We start from the raw sequence: 25,119 nt of genomic DNA, 5'->3' as shown, positions 1-25,119 counted from the left end.
AAAAAACATATAGCAAGGCTCCTGCACCTAATGGACAGTTTAACATAGAATCCTATGTTATACAGTCACAATGTTAGAGAATGAACCACACACACATTGTGTTTCATAATTAGAGGAAGTTTATTTCATCAGTAAATAGATTAATCGTCACATGTATCAAATAAACCAAATTTGGGGTGTTAATTTGATACATATTTCAGCTGTAACTCCATCCATTACAGGTATTACATCTCTAAAGAGGGATGAACAAATAAGTGAAACATGTCAAACTACTGAATTCAGACAAAACTGAAGTTGTTCTCTTTGGACCTGAGCGCTTCAGGGAGACATTATAGTTATGTAATCTAGTTATATAGTTACTCTAGATGGTATTTCCTTGGCTTCTAGTTATACAGTGAGGAACCTTGGAGTTATTTTAGACCAGAATTTATCATTTGACGCACATATAAAACTGGTTTCTAGGACTGCCTTCTTTCACCTTCGTAATATTGCTAAAATCAGGAACATCCTGTCTCAGGGTGATGCAGAGAAACTAGTTCATGCATTTGTTACTTCAAGATTGGACTACTGTAATTCCTTATTATTGGGCTGTCCCACATATTCTCTGAAAAGTCTCCAGCTGATCCAAAATGCTGCAGCCAGAGTTCTGATGAGAACTAACAGGAGAGATCTTGTTTCTCCAGTTTTAGCTTCTCTTCATTGGCTCCCTGTTAAATTCAGAATAGAATTTAAGATTCTTCTTCTCACATATAAAGCTCTTAATGACCGAGCTCCATCATATCTTAAAGATCTCATTGTAAGATATTTTCCTAACAGAGCACTTCGTTCCCAAACTGCAGGTTTACTTGTTGTTCCCAGAGTTTCTAAAAGTAGAATGCCAGTAAATGTCCGGGAAGCAGACACCCTTTCCACTTTTAAGATTAGGCTTAAAACTTTCCTTTTTGATAAAGCGTATAGTTAGGGATGGCTCAGGTAATCCTGAAACATCCCATAGTTAAGCTGCTATAGGCTTAGACTGCTGGGGGACCTCATCTGTCACCTTTCCTCACTTTGCTCTCTTTTTCCCCCTGTTTAATTTCACAATTGATTTTATGTACATGTGACATTATTGTGGTTATTAACTTGTGTTTCCCTGTTCCAACAGATATCCTTTGAATGGCGTTATGGTGTTTTTCCCCCCTCTTTTCCCTCTTTTCTGTCTTCTCAAACCCCAGCTGGTCAAGGCGGATGGCCACCCTTCCTGAGTCTGGTTCTGCCAGAGGTTTCTTCCTGTTAAAAGGGAGTCGTTCCTTTCCACAGTCCCTCAGGCTCAGGACGGGAGATTGGACTGAAGACAAGTTTCGGTGCAATCTGTTGGTTTCCTTAGCTAGGATATTAATTTTTGAATTGGCTCTATATGAATTCATTGGATTATGATTACAATGAATTGAATTCCAATTAGCTTGAATTGGACTATATTACTTAAGTGCCTTGAGATGACAATTGTTGTAATCTGGCGCTATATAAATAAAATTGAATTGAATTGAATTACTGCTTCATACGAGAGTAAACACATTCAGTCGGTGCGCTGTTCCTCTGTCTTCCGGATTTGTTGGGAAGTTTACCCCTTAAAGCAGCATAATGGAGATTGTCATCATCTTGGAAACCCTAGTAAAAGAGAATATAGATTAGTATAGATAAAAAAATTCTGTCTGCAAGACAGTTATTTGCATGTTTTTTAATTTAAAGAATAGTAAGCATTTTAACTACAGCTGATAATCACCTCTGCGTCTGGTGTTGGTTGAGCTGAAAACCTTACTTGAGACTCTGTTTGTGGCATACAGAAAGGCTTACTTTGAGAAAAGACCACTTGAAATCGGTACAGTTTTGGCTTACAGCTATATAAAATAGGGGGTACCTGAAGTTTGGCCACATTTTCTCTTGTGCATCTTGAACAGTGTGAAAGCCAGTAAAAGACTCAGGATGGTGGTAAATGTCAAAGCTCCACTTAAGAAATAAACGAAGACCAGAGAGTCCAACTCACCTGTAAAATCAAACACCAGAAAACCTTTCAACTTTGCTCTTTCTTCTTAGAAAGTTTAATTGATGAGTAACTATAATTGTCCTTAAAAAACAAAACAAAGAAAAACAGCTTACTTTCAAAATTAAGCTTGGTCCCGTTTCCAAACAGTATGTGTCCACAGGAAGCAACAGCACAGTAGTAGGTGCCAGCATGAGACACATTTAAGTTCTTCATCAGCAGGTTGTAAACACAGGTCTGTGTTTGCTTGTCGGGATTTCTCTCACAATGATCACTGTTGCCTTTATGAATGTGAATTTTTCCTGGACGTGGTTCCCCAGACTCTTTCAACCAGTAAACATTGTGTTGTTCATCACAGGTCCCAGTGTGTACTGTACAGTTCAGAGTCACAGAGCCTCTCAACTGGATAGTCACAGATTCTGACTGATGGACCGAGGCATGGATGGTCAAACCCAAATCCTTCACAATGACTGTCGTCCACTCCTCAAATTCATACATATATGAAATACCTCTTGCACAGAAGTAAGTCGCTGTGTCTGAAACTTGTACATCTAAAATTGTTAAGTGTGTCTTCCCAGCTTCATTTTTCAGTGTGAAACGTGGGTTGTCCTTGAACTCATCAAAAAAAGTGCCATCTTTCTCAAATTTGTAGCTTAGAGAAATGAGCTGTAGCTTCTGTCCCGGTTTTTGTTTGTACCAGTAATACCTTGCAGTAATACTGTCATAAACACATCGCAGAGTCAAATTGTCATGAACATCAGCCGATATAAAGCCCCTGTCCTCATGCACAGTTGTTGGTTGTTTCAAGTGATTTGTCTCAACTGAAGTGAAATGGCAAAAAAAAAAAAAGCATTATTTTTTTCTGAACAAAACAATGTTGAAGATCATTTGAAGATAGATGTTGATATAAACAGCTTTTATAATAAAAACAACTCACCTATGTTCCATGAGATCAGAAATGGCAGAAAGAAGGAAATCTGTGAAGGTGCCATCTTGCTGAAATCGCCCTGTTGAATGAAAAGCTCCTCAATAGATTCTACACTCTTCAGAGAGAGGACTGTACTGATTGGCTACAAAGGGAATATGATCAAATGTTCACAGCCACCTGCAGTAGCAGTTTGTTCCTAAAGAAGACTCATATGGGGGGAGCTATATTCAGCTCTTGAAGACTAAAATCGACCACAAGAGACCTCTTTTTTTTTCCATAAATACTAGTTAAAAGATCCAGCCAGCGGAGCAATCATTGCTGCACAATACTGTGCAGAACAAATTAGAGGAGTCATTTTTAAGAACTTGCCAAATCCACTTTGACAACACTTTGCAAAAAAAGTATAGATATATCAGTTTACTATGGGCATATTTTCCTGTTCCAACTCATTTTAGCTGTTTATCCGTAATTGAGAGTTTATAACCCAGAAAATCAATCTTCAAACATTTGCTGATATCAGCTCATTCGCCAACTTTACACCTACATTGCCAGAAGCTAGAGATAAAAAATATGTAAACGTTCTTCAGATAATATTATAACAACATGCACGAGTGGGTTCTGTATTATGCACAAGTCCCAGTTTTACCAGCCAGCAAAAACATCCATGTAAGGAGGTTAGTAACTTTGTGCGCAGAACGTTTGTGTATTTTTTGTCCTTTACAAGGCATTGAGGTTGGAGGGGTGACCGTGGAACAGGTGGCAGGACCTCTACCTAAGAGCCCTGAGCTTAAGACCTGTAGTTTTTTTCTCTCAGCTTTGCCTTAGGTGCAAAGTCTTCTTAGATCTTTATATTCTCACTCACTGTTTGGTTAAATTTAAGCCAGATTTAGTTAGGATCTGTGTTTTTGTTGTATATATTTTCTCTTGTATGTTGGTCTGTAGTTCCTGAGCTTTTCTTGGTCTCATCGGTGTGGCAGTGCCAAGTCCTGATTACACTCATTTCCTCCACCTACAGCTGATAATGTGGCTCCTGGTTAAAAGCTCCAGTCTGGACTCTTTTTGGCACGAGATTGTTTGTTCTCTTATGTTTGGAACGATGCCGGCTAAGTACACTGAAATTTCATGTGATTTATTTGTCTAAGCTGGTTATGGAGATTGTTCTAAGACTTTTATTGCTTCCTTCACAGAGAAACTGCACAGTAAAAAGAGAGTGTCAGCTTATATTAACCTAGATAGAATATTTACAACTCGATGGAGAGTAATCCAGCTCTAATAGTAGAGTTAAGTCAACGTAAAGTTGCGCAGGCATGCAGTGAAAAATTCAAATCTACGGAGTGATGATAGTGGCGCCAGTTTTCTCTGTATGCTGTCTGAGCTCTGCTGAACATTATATTTCCTGGTGACGCAGTCGGGTAGGGAAGGTTAACATTAACATGCTGGTGATATAATTTATCTCATTTTTCAACTAAGCAGGGTTTTATGGTTTCACTGTTGTCAATTCGGTTTGATATTGTCGAGAAGCCACATGCTAACAGTTCAGAATTTCTAAGTGAGTGAAGATACACACATAACACGTTAACTATGTATTTATTCTGAATACTGCTGAGATAGTATGTCTTTTGGCATATTTTTGACAATGAAATGATCGTTTATTAGTATGCCAATAATCGCTGCATGGCTTCCATGCTAAGCTGATGAATTTTTTTTCGGAGAAATTGTCAATGTTATCTGTGTCCATTAGGTAAGTTCTACTGGTTTTTATGTTTCAAATGCCAAAAAAAAGTTTTACTCCTTATTTAGTGAGTAATGTGTTTTGCATAAATTAACTGATAACCATGATGGATCATGACTTAAGTATATGAACTATGCCTTGTTTGCAGAAATCCAGGGAATTGCAATAAGAGTGGACCAATACTTGGAAAGAAGGCTAAAGTTATGAAACAACATCATTCACCCTTTGCAGTATCTCATGAGTTACCAGAACTGGTTGATAAAAGAGCCTTGCAAGCAGCTAACCTGTTATCTGCATAGATACACTAGATGCCGCTTCCGACGCTGCTGTCCATTGGAACGATACGTCAACGCGGCCGCCATCTTGGGACGGGGGAAGCCGTGTCCACTTACTGCATTAGTCAGCGGAGCCAGAGGTCTCTCAACGATTAAAATCACCACAACTCAGTGAATTTTCAACCGATTTTCAAGCCGTTTGGTTTAATATAACTTTTAGACATATATTTGTGATACAACGTAGAATCGTTTTTGTACGATTTCATTTATATCATACATGCATTAGAAATGTGATTATTTAGACAAAGATTTCAGGTATTTAAGGATAACTCAATCATGCGTTGTTGTTTTAAAAAAACAGTATGTGTTTTATGTTAATAGAATTGTGCATTTTAACATCAGGGAGGTGAGACTGATGTTTTTAAAGGTTTACATGAGGGTTCATTCAATAACAACAACTTCTAATTTTGTATTTTATTATCATTTAGTGGGCACTGTGTTGTGTCAGTGAAATATTAAGATTATATGAGAATTCTTCATGACACTAACTTTGCAAAGATGGTCAGGAAAATTAAAAAGTGATGGTTTCACTCCTTCCTTTAAACGAGTTGACTGTCCAGTCCTGTCAAAGTCTTGTGTTTTAAAGTGACAGCTGCAGATGACTGAACGGTCCTTTGGGATAAAACATCTCCTCCTGAGTGCTGCTGCCCATTCCTGCCTCTTCCATTTATCTTTTGGAAACCTAAAACACAAAACAACTCCACGCTCAGTTCTCCGTGCTTATGTAGCTACATTTCAGGTACAACTTACGTTAGCAGTTAACATTAATGTGCTATGAAACTGATTTAATAGATTAGATTTAGATTTTTAGATGATTTAGATCATTTACAATTATATACAGTGGCTGATTGCCTAATGTCACTTTCATCATCTTACTGATGTCTTACTAACAAAAATATCTTTTGTTTTCTTGTCCTGACGTAAGCTAGTAATAAGCTAGTTTAATTTATTGTGGTAAATTAAGGAGACTTCTTGCTGTAACTTTGGTGTATTTATTTGTTACTCAGGAACACAGTACAATGTCATTTTTTCACATCTCTCTTCGTAACCAGCTTATTCTTCTTCTACACATCTTTGAGTCTTTAACATCATCTAACTCTGACTCACTGCCCCCTAGTGGACATGTATATTTCTACACAGCATTTTAACAGTTATCACATTTATGTTATCTTAAGAGATACATCAAATTCAACACGTTCATAACAGTTAAATAATATAAAAACAACTGCTTACTTGCAAAATTCCAAGTTTATTCGTTTTGGCTTTTCTTTCACGGGAACATCTGTAAGCGACACAAAAGTCACAAAATGTCAGACCCGCTCCGACAGTCTGACTGCTGTCAGAAACCCCGTCCCAAGATGGCAGCCATGTTGACGTGCCTGACAAGCCCGAATGCGGTATCTTCGTGTATATATCTATGTGTTATCTGTCTTCATACTGTAGAAGCTAAGTAAAAACTTTGAAGTAATGTTTCTATTTTATGTAAAAACCAATGCTGCTGCATGTTTTGGTTGGTGGGGAGCAAAAGTACGCTGTCTGACCTAACATTTGATACCTTCATGACTTAGTCAATGCACCCTTTGTTTCTGCTGTGTTACAATGAATGAGAATGACCTACTGACTTCAGCTTCAAGTCATCAGCATTTTGTGAAGACCTAGGCTTACCCCACTTAGTTGACCCTCTCATTAGAAGGAAATGCATGGCATTTAAAATTTTGTAACAGTCTGTTATTTTCATCCCTGTTACTTCAGTGTCAATTTAACGTACCAGAAGGCGGACAACCAGATAAGGTGTATAACCAGTCTGACACAGAAGCTGATGCAGAGCTTTTTGAAGAAATGGTGAAGTAGTCACCTGGAACCTTTTGAGTCATGCTGGGCAACAGAATTTGGGATGTGAGCATTAATGGTTCCATTTAATGCTTCTGTTTGTTCACATTCCTTAAGGTGCATCATTAATATCCTTCTCAGCATCTGATGATACTATCCCTCTGAACTTCTATGTGTGACCCTAAAAGGCCCTGTAGATGGAAGAAGTCTCATTTAGCAAATCTCCTAAACGTTTACTTATCAGTTACAGGTGATATAGGCCTGGGCCGATAATCAATTAATCACAATATATTAAAAGGTGTTCCGGGCACGTCCCACTGGGAGGAGACCCCGGGGAAGACCCAGGACACGTTGGAGAGACTATGTCTCTCGGCTGGCCTGGGAACGCCTCGGGGTCCCCCCGGAAGAGCTGGAGGAAGTGGCCGGGGACAGAGACGTCTGGGTTTCTCTGCTCAAGCTGCTGCCCCCGCGACCCGACCCCCGGATAAGCGGCAGATGATGGATGGATGGATATTAAAATTGTCAGTTACCAGGGAGGGATTCAGGACGCAGACGCAGGGTTGTGTGGTTACAAGGAGGTTTTTATTTAAATAAACAAACACAGCAGATCACGGCACTACAGGGCGCTCTCCCGGCAGCGCAAAAGAAACTGGCTATAAAAACCCTAAGCGCTCTCCTCCGTATCTATGGTGGAGGAGGAGCGCGGCTATGAAAATTAACAAACGTAAAATCTCTCCAAACTGGGAGGAAAACAGAAATGCTATGAACATTTAACAAAACTAAGTCACGCTCTCAAAATGAGGCGGAATAAATCAAAGGCGCACTCTTAATAAAACAAAGGCTCTATGAAACTTTAGCAATAACGAAAAGCTCTCCTTTAACGGAGGCGACTATGACAGGTAACAACGAAAAATCACTCCTAGAAAATGGAGGAAAAACAAAGCTATGAAACTTACCGTAACAATAAATTACTAAGGCTATGGAACAATAAATTACAAAGCAAGTCAGCACTGCAGGAGAGTCGCTCGCTGCAGGCTCGGGGATTCTGTGGGTTCAAGACAAGACGAGGCAGGTGGCTGGTAATGTAGCTCACAATGAGACAACATACTGGCGAGGAGACAAAGGAAACGCAGTCTATTTGAACACACGAGAGACCAAGGGAAACAGGTGGAAACACTTGGGAATCAGGGAAGACAATCAGACGCTTGACACGGGAGGAAGGGCAAGATACCTGAAACGAGAGGAGAAGGTCAGAGATTTTTCAAAATAAAACAGGAAATGATGAGACAAGACATGGAACGGAAAATAAACCGTGACAAAAATTAACTCAATCATTTTGCGGGCCTCGATATATTGCCATGTGCACGCGTGTTTGTTTTCCTCATCTCTCGCCTCCAAGCAGACTGGATGACAAGAGGGTTCACTCTGTGCTCAGTCTCAGCATTTTGGCGCGTTCAAGAGGCCTCTTGTCAGTCATCCAGTCTCTTTGTCTCTGTTGGGGGAGGCTGGCCACTAGTATTGGCTACACACAGAGAGTACAGCACATTTCACGTACAAAACAATTCAAGGTGCAAAGCATTGCAGCGGGGAGTTGAAGAAGTATTAAAAATACATAAAAGAATATAATAAGAAAGACATAAAATTATTAAAAACAAGCAACAGTTTAGATCAATTAAAAGATTTCATGCACGGTATGAATATATATGTCATTTCATAGACATATGAGAAAAGAAATGTTTTTAACCTGGATTTAAAAATGTCTACATTTGGTGACGGTTTAATCTCCACTGGCAGTTTGTTCCACTTGTTTGCAGCATAACAGCTAAATGCTGCTTCTCCATGTTTAGTCTGGACTCTGGACTGGACCAGCTGACCTGAGTCCTTGGATCTAAGAGCTCTGCTTATATCTGCTTTATATTCTCTGAACATATCACATATGTACTTTGGGCCTAAACCGTTCTGGGATTTGTAAACCATCAGTAGTCTTTTAAAATCTATTCTGTGATTGACTGGAAGCCAGTGCAAATATTTTAAAACTGGAGTGATTTTATAAATGGAAATGTTTAATGCCCTTTTTGGGAAGTCCAGTTAAAAGACCATTACAGTAATCGAGTTTACTGGAGATGAATGCATGGATGAGTTTCTCCTGGTCTTTTTGGGAGAGAAAACCTTTAATTTTGTTGATGTTTCTGAGTTGGTAAAAAGCTGCCTTCGTGACAGTTTTGATGTGGCAGCTGAAAGTCAGATCTCAGGTCTATCAACACTCCAATGTTACAAACTTGGTCAGTGATTTTAAGGGCCCGAGTCTCAAGATATTCAGCAATGCTGACCCTCTTCTTCTCTTGCTACCTAACAGAATTATCTCAGTTTTGTCTTCATTTAATTGTAGAAAATTCTCTTTCACAGAGGTGTTTATTTCCTCCAGACACTGACACAGTACGTCTGCTGGGTTGCATAACTGTGATAAATGATGTTAAAGTTCTACAACATCTGTCCCAAAGGGACCATATACAAGTTAAACAGAAGACGTCCATGAATTGACCCCTGTGGGACTCCACAAGTCATGGCTACTCGCTCAGATTCATAGCTGCCAATTGTAACAAAATAACTCCAGCCTTCTAAATAGGACCCGAACCAGTTAAGGACCACTCCAGAAAGTCCAACCCAGTTTTCCAGCCTGTGCAACAGGATTCTGTGATCTACAGTATCAAATGCAGTGCTGAGATCCAACAGAACCAGGACTGAAATATAACCAGAATCAGTATTCAACTTCATGTTGTTTAACACTGACCAGAGCTGTTTCAGTGCTGTGATGACGTCGGAAGCCTAATTGAAAGTTATCGAGACTTCCACTTTCATTCAGAAAGTTGTTGAGCTGGTTAAATACAACTTTCTCAATAATCTTGGATTATAAGAGAGGTTTGTAGTTGTGCATCATAGAGACGTCTATAGTTGTCTTCTTTAGGAGTGGCTTTTATGACAGCTTTTTAGTGACTTGGGAAAAAGGCTGATGCGAGTGAGCTGTTAACTATTTGTATGATATCACTTTCTACTGAGGTAAAAACAGTTTTTTAAAAGTCAGATGGTACTATATACAGAGTGCATGTTGTTGATTCCAGATGCTGAACTGTTTCCTCCAGGATTTTTAAATCAACAATATTAAATTCATAATAAACATCAGAGTTATTTAATTCAATAAATTAAAAGTTTATTGTATTTGAAAGGGTGTGCATTTTTATGATATATTATCATGTTGACAATAATTTGTGGGATGATATATCGTCCAGCAAAATCTGGAGCAAAAAAGTCCCAGGCCTAATGTGATATTTATATTTGTGGGCAGGAGTGAGTAAAATTGATGAGGATGTGGAAGCAGCTATTGCTGTTTTGAGACACCTAAACGTTTTGTGGATGCTTTGAGAAAGCACTAGCTGTGAGAAGATGAGTGCTACCTTCATTTGTCATTCAATGATGAAAAGAAAGCGGATGTCTTCCCATGATTTCTGGACAAATGAGGACTGGTATTAGATATCCTCTTTCGAATTACTCAGTTGAATTACTGAAATATTCTATGCAGCAAGCAGGGTCACTCATCACTCCTTTGCATCAAGGAACAAGATTTTAGACTTATGTTTGGTGAGGTCACAGCCAGTAAATTATTGGAGAACTTGCCCACCAGTCTCAAAGCAAAAGTTATAAAGGAAAGTCATGGATTGGTACCTACCACACAGCTCTTGGCATTAATGTGCAATGCTGACTCACCTGCTGAAGTTGAGAATGGTATGTCTGACTGTTTTTAATCACCATTGTTGCTCAATATAGGTAATTGAGCCAATTTAATGTATGCAAAGTATGTTAATCTGATATTTGTTGGTCTATAGGCTGGGACAGTAACATGTCTATCTTGCTGAATCTGCTTCCATCATCTGTGCAAGGATGAAAGAGTAAAATACTTTCCATCACCTCAATTTTCAGTTTCAATTCAGTTTATTTATTTAGCACCAAATTACAAGAAATGTCATCTCAAGGCAGATGACAGATGAGGTCCCCCAACAGGCTAAGCCTATAGCAGCTTAACTATGGGATTTTTCAGGATCACCTGAGCCATCCCTAACTATACGCTTTATCAAAAAGGAAAGTTTTAAATCTAGTCTTAAAAGTTGAAAGGATGTCTGCTTCCCGGACATTTACTGGCAGCTTATTCCACAAGAGAGGGGCCTGATAACTGAAGGCTCTGCCTCCCATTCTACTTTTAGAAACTTTGGGAGCCACAAGTAAACCTGCACTTTGGGAGCGAAGTGCTCTGTTAGGAAAATATCTTACAATGAGATCTTTAAGATATGATGGAGCTCGATCATTAAGAGCTTTGTATGTGAGGAGAAGAATCTTTAATTCTATTCTGAATTTAACAGGGAGCAAATGAAGAGAAGCTGAAACTGGAGAAACAAGATCTCTCCTGTTAGTTAATCAGAACTCTGGCTGCAACATTTTGGATCAGATGGAGGCTTTTCAGAGAATATGTGGGACAGCCCAATAAAAAAGAATTACAGTAATCCAATCTTGAAGTAACAAATGCATGGATTAGTTTTTCTGCATCACTCTGAGAAAGGATGTTCCTATCCGATTTTAAGAATATTACGAAGGTGAAAGAAGGCAGTCCTAGAAACCTGTTTTATATGTGCGTCAGATGATAAATTCTGGTAAAAAATAATGTTCCTCACTGTAGTACTAGAAGCCAAGGAAATGCCATCTTGAGTAATTATATAACTAGACAATTTCTCCCTGAAGCGCTCAGGTCCAAAGATAATGACTTCAGTTTTGTCTAAATTTAGAAGCAGACAGTTCTGAGTCATCCAGGTCTTTTATGTCTTTAAGACGTAGTCTGACCAAGCTATTGGGTTCATAGATAAGTACAGCTGAGTATCATCAGCATAGCAATGGAAATTTACGCCATGCTGTCTAATAATGTTACCTAATGGAAGCATGTATAAAGTAAAAAGAATTGGTCCAAGCACAGAACCCTGGGCCATGACTTACTCTGGTGTGTGAGAAAGATTCTTCGTTTACAAGAACAAACTGAACATTTTTTAACCAGCGTAATGCACGTCCTTTAATCCCAATAACATGTTCAAGTCTCTGTAATAAAATACTGTGATCGACCGTATCAAATGCAGCACTGAGATCCAACAGGACAGGCACAGACACAAGTCCACTATCAGAGGCTAAGAGGAGATCATTGGTAACTTTCAGCGCAGTTTCTGTACTATGATGCACTCTGAATCCTGACTGAAACTCTTCAAACAGATTTCTATGTCAATGATCAAAGTTGAACTGCAACTATTTTTTCAAGAACTTTAGACAAAAAAAGGAGATTGGATATAAGTCGATAATTACACTTCTGAATCAAGAGTAGTTTTTTTTTTAAGTAAAGGTTTAATTACAGCAACATTAAAAATATGAAGTACATATATTGTCAACAAAGACAGATTGATCAAATCCAATATGGAAGTGTCAATTAAGGGGAAAACATCCTTGAACAGTTTAGTTGGGATTGGGTCTAAAATACAAGTTGATGGTTTAGAAGAGACTATTGCTGTTGTTAGCTCAGAGCTCAACTGGGCAGAAGCCGTCAAAATACAAATCAGGTTCTTGTTACAGCCTCATAAAATTAAATTAACACATCACCTCAATGAGACCACAACATATAAGGATGCCACACAAGGTTTGCAAAAGAAAAGATTCTTTATTGATAAATTACCACTGGGGAAGAAAAAGGGAAAAAGTTAACCCATAAAGTTATGAACCGTAAAGAGATGACCAAAAGGAACAAAAAGGGGAAACACAGGGCTAGCAATGCAGTGGGCCGTCGCACCCTGCGTTTTCCCCACTTACTGAGGAAAACCGGATATAACCTAAAACAAAAACGAAAAAACAGGACTACCGGCAGTCTCCAACTCATAATAAACTAAAATAAGAAAACTGCCATCTCAGACAGATACATTTTTTAAAAAAGTAACAGTGTTAACTCTGTTTAATCAAAAGAAAACAAACCTTCCATGCGGCTGTTGCCCCAGAATGAGAGAGCCTGCGGGCTCCCTCCACTCCCTCTTTATCCTCGACCTGATTACCGATTGCCTACTGGTCTGTGGAGGGGGGATCAAAGAGGAAGGAGAGGGCGGTGAAATAGCAGCACCAACACAAAACACTCCTCTTGGTGTAGCATTACCTGATCACACATAACGCCCCCACCCTAAAATGGTGAATAGAGAGATTATTCACATCGCTAAAACTACGGGACAAGGTGTCGGCCAGAAAATTTCTGGTGCCTTTGATATGATGGACAGTAATATTAAAGCACTGCAAAAACAGTGCCCAACGCATCAATCTTCGATTGGAGTTCTTCATCTGGTGAATAAAAACAAGAGGATCGTGGTCGGTGGAATACACCCACTGATGATGGTTACATTTCTTTGAGAAATAAGAAATTGGGTGCTCCACACCATCATCTCCCTGCTGCCTCTGCATCACTTGCATCCACAGACAGCTTAAACGATCGATCAAATTATGGAGCAGCAAGCACCAGGTGCATGAGTCATCAAGGCTTTAACACAGTCAAACGCATGCTTGCAACTCTCTGACCAGTTTATCACTGAATGAATGATAAAATCTATCCTGTTGTCGGCACAGTTCTGGTGTAAACCTTCTCTGTGTTATTACGGAATGAAGCTGCAGTTTCCTTCAGTATCTTTCCCGCCTTTTTGAGTAAAGGAGGTCAGTGAGTGGAGCCGTGACAGCCGAGAAGTTCCTACAAAAACAGCGATAATACCCCGCCATCCCCAAAAAGCAGCGCAACTTGCATCTGGAGGACAGAGCAGCAAACAACAGAATGGCCTCAACTTTGGACTGGATCGGTTTAACCTGCCCACGACCCACAATTTTCCCCAAATAGGTGACTGAAGCTTGGCCAAATTCACATTTAGCAAGATTGAACGTCAAATTGGCGGCTTGAAGTCTATCAAAAACGTCATGCAATTTCTCAATGTGTTCCTCCCATGTGCTTGAATACACCACGATGTAATCGAGATAAGCCTCACAACCGGTTACCCCACAGGAGCATTATGCACGCCAAATGGTATTACAGTATACTGCAGGGACACGTCGGGTGTCACAAACGCAGAAACTTCTCTAGCCCGAGGAGTAAGCGGCACTTGCCAATGACCCTTTAAAAGGTCAAGTTTAGACACAAAGTTGACACTGCCAACATTAGGCGCATTCGGACATGGAAAAAAATGGATATAACCTAAAACAACCCAGAGATGTTCTAATAACGCAGTTCTAAGAACTTTCCACCTCGAATTTCGTTCTATGAACTGCCCTTCCCCAGTGGAACTGTTTCATTTTGCATTCGCACATGAGTCAGGGACCTTGACAGGGACTGATGTGACGCAACCGTCTGTGACAGTGATGTGTTACTTTAGCGCCACACACAACAACAAAACTGGCGAAAAGTAAGGAGAGAAGAAAACAACACCACCAAGAAGCTCATATGGAGAGCGAGGAAGCCACCTTGTTCGTGGTCTGAATGAAGGTAATATTAATCATGGACGATCACATCAGGCATCTAAGATCGAGGCTGTAAGAGAACACAGCGAGAGTCAGGAGACAAAGAATCAAGCAGCAGGCGATACTTCTTCATTTCATGAAGGAAAGCAGGTTGCCGCAGACAAAGGAGACGACATGAAAGTTATTAACTTATTAAACAAGCACTGGTTGTGTCCGTTTCGTATGAGTAAACATTTCAGACAAGGGGAAGCGGATAACAGTCAGGTTTAGTGACCCCACTGACTTTGCGAAAGTCCGTGAAGAACCGATCAGAGCCATCAGCTTTACCAGCTAAAAGGCATGGTGAACTATGACTCAGTTCAGCGATACCATTGTCCACTATATAGTCAACCTGTTCTTGCAACTGGCGACGCTTATCAGGATTGACACGGTAAGCATGCTGCTTTATCGGAGGAGAATCCCCCACATCAATATCATGCTGAAACACATGTGAACGACAGCAGTAGACAGACTTGTGACATCACCCTCATCAAAAGGCTGCACATCAGTGGAAACAGAACTAGATATTCTTAATGCTCTCTTCAGGAGTAGGCAAAGGGACATATTCCCTCCCCAGGTATGGCTTTACTCCGCCTTCTATGATCAGGTGTATTAACAATGTAGTCACGATCACGCAGCTTCTCTTTGATCTCATATGGGCCGCTATAACGAGCCTGCAGAGCTGAACCAGAAGGCGGACTAGGTTGTGTCATGTCAACATGTTAAAGCCATACCTGACATACGTTTGTGAATCTTCAACAACCTTTAATCGATTAGACATTTGTCCAGGAAAAATGGTGTCTTTAAAGATGGCAAAAGGAGGTTCTGGAATTGCTATGACAATGCAAATGCCTAGTGGTCAAGTTATGAAAGTTAACCAGGCTATGCACAATGGGTGTGTTTACCGCCCACATTTGTTATTTGTGGCATAGTCTAAAATGCCTCGGGTTTACCTGATTGATAATACACAAGAAACTGTTGCTGCTCACTTTGCCTTCATGTACCGTTACCTTTCCAGAACATCTAAGTGCATCTGAAGTGACCAGGACAAGGCAAGATTTTGTTGTCTTTCATGTTAACCTGCACTATCCCAGGTCTTTTTGCATAAAAATGTCATATGAAGTGAATGACACCTCTTTGTGGTCCCATATTGCTTTCTCTGGTGAGCATTATAGCACTGAATTAAAATTGGAATTGTTTGTTAATTACATTTCTTTGAAATGATAAATTCTGTTATTGTACTTTTTCCCTCCCATGGGATCACTGCAATTAAGTAATCAAGCATCATAAAATTAATATGTAAAAGAACGCTGCAGAGAAATATTGAATACTCTTACACAATACTTAACGACTAAATGCCATCTGAAACTGAGTTAAATTTAAGTGTTAATTTTACTTTTTTTTTTCCTTTCTCTCTTAACTGTGTAGACATGGACTTTTTATCAGCAGGTTAATCAGTCAACACACCTGGCGTTCATTCCCCTTAACCAGCCCATATCTCAACAAGCCAGTAGAAATAGATCCATTCGGATTCCACTAAAGTGCATGCAAATCCACTAAAGTGCATGCAAGTCACCCAATACACGTCATGCAATACATATAACTTAATTGCTAAGGGCCTGTTCCCCGCTGTGGGGGCAACAGAGCATCTTTGACTTGAGATTTGTATGCCTATAAATGATAGACCTTTGAGCAGTGATGTTTTTCGTGCTCTATTGTGGATGTTTTGACGTTTCTCAGGGCTCTAGAGTGGAAACTTTGTGGAAACAGTTTGGGGATGGCCTCTTCCTGTACCAACATGACTGCCTCAACCTGATAGAACACCTTTGGGATGAAGTAGAGCGGAGACTGCGTGCCAAGCCTTCTCGTCAAACACCAGTGTCTGACCTCATAAATGCGCTTCTGGAAGAATGGTCAAAAATTCCCTTAAACACACTCCTAGAAGAGTTGAACCTTGCCCAGAAGAGTTGAAGTTGTTATAGCTGCAAAGGGTGGGCCGACGTCATATTAAACCTTATGGATTAAGAATGGGATGTCACTTAAGTTCATATGCATGTAAAGGTGGATTACTTTTGGCAATATGTTGTTGAAGAACTCAACTCTGCTCCCGTGCATGTGTACTGAGACTTGGATGGTGGTCAAGGTAAATGGCCAAGTGAAACTGTAACCATAGCACTACTCAACTGTATCAGTGAAACGTACTGAATATCCGTATGTTTACATATCTCTATGTACTGAAAAAATGTATGTCTGTTTTTCGTTTAATTTTGAGTATTTACGTTTAAGCCTGGCTGCGTTAAATGTGATTGTGGAAAAAAAATTATACAGCTAGTGTTTTCAGCAGTGAAGCATAAGAAGCAAAAGCATCAAGAATAGTCATGAAGAAAATATGACACCCACCAAAGTGGCTTCTTGAATGATCTACAAAAATACAGTTTTTTATTGTTCATCACCATTCACATAAGGTTTGAAAAAAAGGTTTGAACAAAACTACTTCTTACATAGAAACAGAGTTTAGATTAAATGTACACTTCTACCTACTCACACTGAGTATACACACTGACTCGTTTTATCCCTCTGACTTCTTGGTCCTTTAAAACTTTGTTTCCTAAAGCAACATAATGGACGTTGTCTACATCATGAAAACCCTGTTACAAATATACATATGAGTGATTTACACTATCACGAATTACATTTAAAAATATGTTGTGATATGTTTCAATTTTAGGAATCACCTCTGTATCAGCTGTGGTGGGATTTGAATATCTTGCATGCGACTCTGCTGTGAAACAGCAAAACTATTTATTTAAAAGCTATCTTGAGTGAATACAAGCTGTTTAATTCAACCGTGTTAGTTTCCTGTACACTGACAACGGATTCTCATTAATCCGAATTAATAATTAAATTAAATGAATAATTGTTCACAAAGAAAGCCATAAAAGCACTCAGGATAGTGGTGAATGCCAGACCTCCAATAGAAAGAGCTCATCTATAGAGAGACATGTATCATAGGACATTATTGACTTTTAGTGATCATCTCTGTTCTAATGTATATTTTGACAGGGAGTAATCATGGTAAATATTTTACTGCATTTACATGCCAATTATTCTGACTGATGAACCGAAGCCTGGATGTTCAGACCTGAACCTTTTACACTCACTTTAGCACCCTCTACAAATTCAAGTTTGTATTTGTAAATAGCTGCACAGTAATAAGTAGCTGAGTCATAAATGTGCAAATCAAAACTGTGTAGGTGATATTTACCGTTTCCTGAATGTAATGTAAAACGGGAATTGTTCTTGAATTCATTACAAAAGCTGACATTAATATCCTGTTTAAAGAAGGTAGAGATGAGCTTTGGTTTCTGCCCTAGAGTTTGATTATACCAGTAAAACATATATTTGCATCACTGTCATAGAAACATTAATGAGTCACGCTGTGTTAGAAAAATTATATAGTTATACTATGAGAAAAGCTGCATGAATAAGAGTTTCTGTGATGGGGGGAGGACTCCTCCTGTCTTTTGGTTCTCATAATACTATGTAGCAAGCAAAAGTGTTTTGACTGTCTGAACTCGTCTTCCCATAATATTAAATGGTGAGAAATGCGCCTTTTCCCATAACATTGAATGTCCCTTTCCCATAACACTGTGTGGCCAGCAAACATAAACAATATAAATAGCATGCCATTTTGTTAGGAGACAACTCTGAGCCAGCTTCCTGACAGGTTGTGCGGACTTGTCTCTTTCTTGCAAGAAATAAATGTTTTGTGTTAACCGTATCCAGCGACTCTGAGCCTAATTTTGAGAGAATTTTTCTAACACGCTGTCACCGACATTAGCTGAATAAAAGACACTGTCCTGATGCACATAAATAGATTATCTTGGATCAATCTTCTGAGCTGGAGTGAAAAGAGATTAAATTCAAACATTCAAATTCATCATTGAAGAATTTGGAATCATGTCAAACATAAAAGTTCTCATATAGAAACACATTTACAACAGACAGCTTACATAAACTCAAGAGCAAATAAGTTAGACACTTCAGTGACATCATGTCCAGCATGGTGTGTTGAGGGGTCTGATTCTCAGTATGGTCTCTGTGATGCAGAAAGAGGGTGGCATAGATTGGCTCATAAGAAATAATGCCTCACAGCATGCAGAGTGATCTGCTGTTCCATAAAATTGCTTTATACGCTATCATCACAACACTGATTTGTTCACTGTATGTAAAACTTGCACATCTTCCATTTGGTACTTCCATTACTTAATATTCTGTGAATCATTTTTATTATTTTATAAGATACTAAATATATCCTCATGGTGTCCTCATTGTTTAAAAAACTTTTTTTTTAACTTTTGGCCATTAAAGTAACATCCTGTTGATATTAAAATTTTTAAAGGAGGAAAATAAAAGTGGTAGGCTAGAGGGAAATAAGCTCCAGGTTTGTCCTTGTGGCTGGCAGAAAGTAACGTCAGTTAGAGGCTTTAAAATGCATCAGAGAAGAAAGAGATGTGTGGTAAAAGAAGGGCAGTGTGGCCGCATTGATCAGTATTTTTTAAGAAGTCAATCAAGTAAGTCGGTTGAAGTCCAGCGGCAGTTAGAAAACCACAGTAACACAGCTACGGAGGTGGAGCTGACACTGAGGTGAATAGGCCAGTTAAAGAGATAAATATGGAGCAGATAGTTAGACTTAAATGGCCTAGCGTAAATAGCAACAAAGAATGGGAGGCAGTCAGTAAAGATTTGTGGATAATATTAGGTAGGTTAGGAAATGCAAGCGATAGGCTAGAGAAGATGGGAGATATAATTTACTTATGGTGTAGAAAGATTTGGGGTGCAAAATGGAAAGAGGGTTGAAAGAGTACATTTAGTTAAGTCTTGATGGCAAAGAGAGAAGGAAAAATTGGTTAAGGAAAGAATAAATTTAAAAAAGTGTAAAAAAGCTACAGAGAAAGAGAGAGAGGGAATTAATGTTTTGCAGGAAGAATTGAAAAGCAGGCTAACAATATTCAGAAGGGATGAATATCTTAGGAAAAAGAGAAAGAAGAAAGAATATGTAAGGACTGCATTTTACAGGGACCCTTTCAAGTTTGTTAAAGGGTTGTTTCACCAGGAAGAGGGTGGGCAACTTAAGGCAACAAAGTCAGAGGTGGAAGTAGGGTTGGGTATCAATCAAAAAAAAATTCGATACCGGTACCAATACCGATACCTTCACTTCAACAATACATGAACAATGAACAATACTTTTTTCGATACCAATTTTATAATATCAGTTCTAAAAAGGAAATTACATTACAAATAACAGTACAAATTTTCAGTTTTATTTTTCAGCTCAGTAATTAAATTCAAATTTTCCGGCGGGAACCTCCCAAAGGGATTAATAAAGTCGTCTATCTATTTTTCCAATCCAAGCAGTTTTCTTACAGAAAAAAATAACAACAAATAATTTCCAGTGCAAAACAGTTGCAAACAAGTGACAGGTTGGTGTCTAATACTATCCTACATACTGAGGATACTTTTCACTTAGCAGTTTTTCTTCAGAAAAATAAACATCTGCTTTCTGCATGTATGAAGTTGCAGTAACATTGAGATTACTGCAGGATTTCGCTGAACGTTATTTTACCTGTTAAAATCTCACACACTGCGCCATCCTCGGTACTCTTAGATGAAGCCGAGTCCAGTGGTGGAGATTTTGAATTATGCCGCTCGGGCTCTGTAGTGTCTCCACAGGCTGACTTGAATGCTAAAAGGAGGATGGTTGTGGTCCACCCTTCTTGCAGTCAAACACGGAGCAATTTTATGCTCTTAAATTGATTTTGTGCGCGGTCAAATAATTAATTAAGTTAGTCGTGTTGCTGGCCTTAGCAGCGATGACTTTTTGGCATATATTGCATCGTACACTATTGGCATCAATCTTGGTGAAATGAATGAATGCATGAAATCTTTATTGTCATTTTACATGAGTACAACGAAAATAAGCCCGGCAGCATATGCATGCGCCAACTTTGAAGAGTTGCACACAGTGAGGAGAGAGGGAGAAAAGGGAAGGAAAACAAAGGGAGAACGGAGGGGGAAAAAACACAGATCCAGACTATGCTCCTTAGGGAGTACAATGTGGGGCCGGGAAAAAAACCTCAGCAGCATCAAGAACAGCAAACATTAGTTCACCATCCAACATAGACTCAAAATATAAGCAAACATTTGCTTATATTCGCAAAAAATACTTGAAGGTATGGGATGGGGGTAAGCCCAGAGAGTTGCTATGACTGGCTCTCAACCAGTGTCTCAGTTCACAGGATGTCAACGTGATACCCACAGCAGGTTGCCATGGAGAAGTCCTTGAATGGGTCCCAGGCAGAGTAAACAATCACTAGGTGTCTATGAAAAAAGGGAGGGGGGAAAGGGGTTCAGAGCGTCTCGCAGCAGCGATCTCAGGGGAGGTTGTTACAGCCAGGAGAGCAGAAATGCAGATTAGATTATGATTGTTGGGTTAGGGCGAGTAGTCATATTTCAATGGATACGATTTATTCTGTTTGTCCATTCTGGTCACAAAACTTATCCATACACCTTTGCAAAGCCACAAGCTTCTCCAAGATGTTTTCCATATTGCAGTTAATGACCACAGTCTGAGGGCCAACAGCTCTGCCCACTGCTTCAATCATGTCGGGCCGCTTGGGGCCTTTGACCGCTGTCTCTGACTTCCGAATTTTTCGATACACCGGGGCAATGCCTATTCCAATCAGCAGATAGCCCGTTATCATGGTTCCGAATATGTAACGATCCTCAACGAAAGGACAACAAAAGATAGCTCATAAGATGGATGTTAGACCACCTAGGTGAAAAGAGGTTTAGGAAGTAGTCAGGCATGCAAAGCATTTGTCGGCCCCAGGGCCAAAAAGGAGTCCCCTATCGGGTTTATAAAAGTGCACCTGATATCCTAAAGTTTTTGTGGAGGCAATTAAGAATAGTTTGGGAGAAATCGTTTATTCCTAGAGCATGGCGTAGAGCAAGAGGCGTTCTTATTTCAAAGGAGAAAGAGTCCTTGGATCTGAGTCAGTTCCGAATGATCTCTCTCCTAAATGTAGAGGGGAAGATTTTCTTTAGTGTAGTTGCACAGAGATTAGCTAGTTATTTAGAAATGAATAGCTTAATAGATACTACTGTGCAGAAGGCAGGAACACAAGGTTTTGCAGGGTGTTTATAGCACACTAACATGAATTGGCATCAGATTCAGACAGCCAAGATTGAAAAAAAAAGACTTGGATGTTATATTTCTAGATCTAGCAAATGCATTTGGTTCAGTGCCACTTGTCCTTATTTGGAAAGCATTAAATTATTTCAGAGTTCCTGTATTAGTTGTTAACTTAGTAAGAGCATATTTCCAGGATATTAGACTGTGCCTAAGGACAGCAAGTTTCACAAAAGGTTGGCAGAGACTAGAAATAGGCATTATGGCAGGGTGTACGATTTCTCCATTAGCATTTACAACGGCAATGGAGATCATTATTAGAGCTTCCAAATGGGTTGTAGGTGGAGAGAGATGTCAGCATGGCTTGCACCTTATGTCATCTTACCTTACCTTAATTAGGGCCTACATGGATGTTATGACGTTGGTTACTACAACAGTGCCATGTATGAAGAGAATACTTGAGACTTGTTCTAAGTTAGCTTTGCTCAACTGTTTTTTGCCTTTTTTTTCTTAAGCAATTTTTCAGTTCCACACAAGGGAAAAATCTTAAGTGAGCTGGTATGAAAATCAAACCTAATAAGTCTAGAAGTATCTCAATAAATTAAGTGATAGAAAGTTTGTAATAGATGAAAAAAAAATCCAATAATTAGGGAAAAGGCAGTAAAGAGTTTAGGTAGGTGGTACCAGGCAGACATAAATGATGGAGAGCAGGCAGTGCAGTTTCGGAAAGATGTTGCTGAGGGACTGGATAGAATAGATAAATCACGGCTTCCAGGAAAGTTGAAGCTGTGGTGTATGCAGTTTAGATTGTTTCCTAGGTTGATGTGGCCACTGTCTGTGTATGAGATTCCTTTATCTGTTGCAGAAAAAATGGAAAGATCAGTTAGCTTTTACATTAGGAAGTAGTTAGGTGTTCCTAGATGTTTAAGTACCGTGGCACTGTGTGGGAAAGGCATACTCCAGATCCTAGTATCTAGTCTAGTAGAGGAGTTTAAATGTACCAAAGTTAAGACAGAACTCCTGTTAGCTGGGAGTAAAGATGTGGTAGTTAGTAAAGTGGTTCCAAAACCCAACCAAGGGGACGAAATGGAATCCAAGAATGGCAGCTCAAGAGGCAGAAGCAACTCTTGGCCTAGGAGGTTTGAGGCTTGGCCCAGGTAAACCAGTGTGGAGTAGAGCAGGTCCCAAGGAGAAGAGAAAGCTAGTTGTTGAGCAGGTTCGTAGAAAGGAGGAAATGTTAAGGGGTACAAAGGCAGTGGTTCAGGCTATGCAGGGACAGTGGTTGAATTGTGTAGAGAAGAAAAAAAAAGGCCGGTATATGACTCAACCAAGTATTAAGAAGCTTAGCTGCAGGTATTGAAGATAAACGAAGGCAGGTACATTTAGGAGGGTCTAAGGTGAAGAGAGTGGCAATTCAGTTTGTTCAAGAGGGGAGAAAGTTAAGGCAATCAGGAGGCAAGGCAGCTTAGAGGATGCTTATAATTGGGAGATGCAGGTAGATTTAGGAGGAAAGCTCGTTGTTCCCCAGGAAATAGACTCTACAAATCTAGGCCTGATATAGTCTTGTGGTCTAGGAGTAGAATGAGAGTCTATTTTATAGAGCTGACTGTTCCTTGGGAGGACTTAGTAGTAGAAATATGTGAAAGGAAAAAGCTTAGGTATGTGGAGTTAGGGGCAGAAGCAGAGCAGCAAAGATGGAAAGTAAGAATATGTCCAGTGGTAGTAAGATGTAGAGGATTTATTGCAAAGTCTGTCTCAACGTTGAGGGAGTTGGGTGTAAGTGGACAGATTGTGAGGAAAATGGTGAAGGAAATGTCAGATGAGGCAGTAAGGTCCAGTCAGTGGATTTGGATTAAAAGAAGCAATAGCAGCTTGAGGCCCAGCAGGGGGAGCACTTCGGGTAAACAAACTCTTGGAAGAAGCAAGGACATATTTGAGTGGAGGGTGTGTCCCATGTGAGCCTTTTGAAACCAGGCGGTCATTTCAGGTGAATTGGCCTGTATGGCCTTGTTTTTGCTGGCATTTTTAGTGACTGCCTTAATACTGTTTTGGTGAATTTGCCTGCTGAATCTGCTATTGTGTCTTGTACTGTCTCCACCTCTGGCACCCTCTATACTCTATAAACCAGGGTTTGTGTCCCCACCCTGCTATGACTGGTGTGCAGTTGGTGAGAGGCTGGGGTAGCTGATAATAATGCTGTTTAAGGTGGTTGTTGTGTGGTGTTAAGACGAAACACTGATGAAAGGAGGTTCCCACCTGATGACCCCAATGACATGTCAGCACTGCTCACTGGTCTATATAGGAATTATAGGGAATTATTGACTGAGTCTGGTCCATTTTTTTTTAGCACAAGTTTCTTGTGTTTACTTTAAATTAATTTAATACCAGTAGTCTGATTTGTTCCAACATTTTTTTTCTTTTACTCTGGACTGTAAGATTGTCCTGAGTACACACACCATGGCCAATGTTTCTGTCAAAGACGTTGGTGTAGGAAGGGAGGACCCAGATGCAGATGTGATTTATTAACAAAAAAGGCACACAGGGCAAAAATAGAGGGCGCAGATGGGCCCGATTATCAAAAATAATTAACTGTGAAACAACCAAACAATTAATAAACAAGACAAAGACTATGGTTAAATAATGAACAAGACTATGAATAACAAAGAAGACTATGGAACTGTGGTTAACAAGACTATGAGGCAAAACCAGACTTAGCATTTCAGAGTGAACATGACAGGCAACATGACAGGCAACAAAAGAACCTGAAAACATGAAGATCAAAACATAAAACATGACAGAACCTGAAATTTAACAACGAATCCTGATAACAAGAATATTAAAACATAAACCATGACAGAAAAAACATGTTTTTTTCTGTCATTAGGTTCTGGGGAGCTTATGACAGGCTTGGTCTCGATCGTGGCTGGAACCTCAGTCTTGTTCATGGCTGGAGCCGTCTGGGTCGTGGCTCGAGCTGTCTGGGTCATGACTGAAACGGTTTGGGTCATGGCTGGAACAGTCTGGGTCATGGAGTCGTAGGCGTAGGACCTCGTCAGTGGCGGCAGCCGGCTTGGGAATGGCAGTGGGCTGTGGGGACGGCAACACAGGAGGAGAAACTGGGGAGGCAAAAGGAGAGGTGAGAGTCCGGTGGAGCATGGCCGATACGTCGGCCATGTCCGCACCGAAAACGTCCACCGCGGCCACGTAATGGACTTCTCTTGTCGCCGCCCAGGCCTCCTGGAGTGCGGGGATCTCCGGATCCAGCCCCCACCGGAACACCTCCAGTAAGTCGCCAGACACCCTCCACCGGACAAACATGTCGGCCCCCTCGGCCAAGCAACTGGCCAAGTCCCGAGTCGACTGTGGAAAGCCTCGAAGACTGCTGGGTCCATTATTGGCTAAATCTTTCTGTCAAGGACGTTGGTGTAGGAAGGGAGAACCCAGATGCAGACTTCCAAAGCAGACGTGATTTATTAAGAA

At 40.0% G+C, this 25,119-nt stretch overlaps 1 protein-coding gene across 1 annotated transcript; it reads right to left on the bottom strand.

The window, feature by feature from the left end:
- Positions 1-1,527: 1,527 nt before the first annotated feature.
- Positions 1,528-21,211, bottom strand: LOC140281728 (uncharacterized). Its single transcript, XM_072376218.1, has 6 exons — positions 21,071-21,211; positions 2,958-3,090; positions 2,137-2,841; positions 1,898-2,023; positions 1,763-1,806; positions 1,528-1,647 (listed from the first exon to the last, which is right to left on the bottom strand). Exons 1-6 carry the CDS (start codon positions 21,209-21,211, stop codon positions 1,528-1,530), a joined length of 1,269 nt encoding a protein of 422 aa, XP_072232319.1.
- Positions 21,212-25,119: the final 3,908 nt, after the last annotated feature.

The sequence above is a fragment of the Leuresthes tenuis genome, unplaced genomic scaffold (genome assembly GCF_036924035.1).
Source record: "Leuresthes tenuis unplaced genomic scaffold, fLeuTen1.0.hap1 SCAF_22, whole genome shotgun sequence".
Lineage (NCBI taxonomy): Eukaryota > Metazoa > Chordata > Actinopteri > Atheriniformes > Atherinopsidae > Leuresthes > Leuresthes tenuis.
Note: the sequence above shows the minus strand (reverse complement) of the source record. Positions and strands in the feature narration are given on the sequence as shown.

Bases quoted from the DNA above. Each gene is read 5' to 3' on its own strand.
- LOC140281728 (XM_072376218.1), bottom strand. From the start codon at position 21,211: ATGATAACGGGCTATCTGCTGATTGGAATAGGCATTGCCCCGGTGTAT. The intron at 3,091-21,070 runs GTCATTAACTGC...TTCCCTTTGTAG, and splicing joins CTGTTGGCCCTCAGACTGTG to CCAATCAGTACAGTCCTCTC. The intron at 1,648-1,762 runs GTGATTATCAGC...CTCTTTTACTAG, and splicing joins AACCAACACCAGACGCAGAG to GGTTTCCAAGATGATGACAA.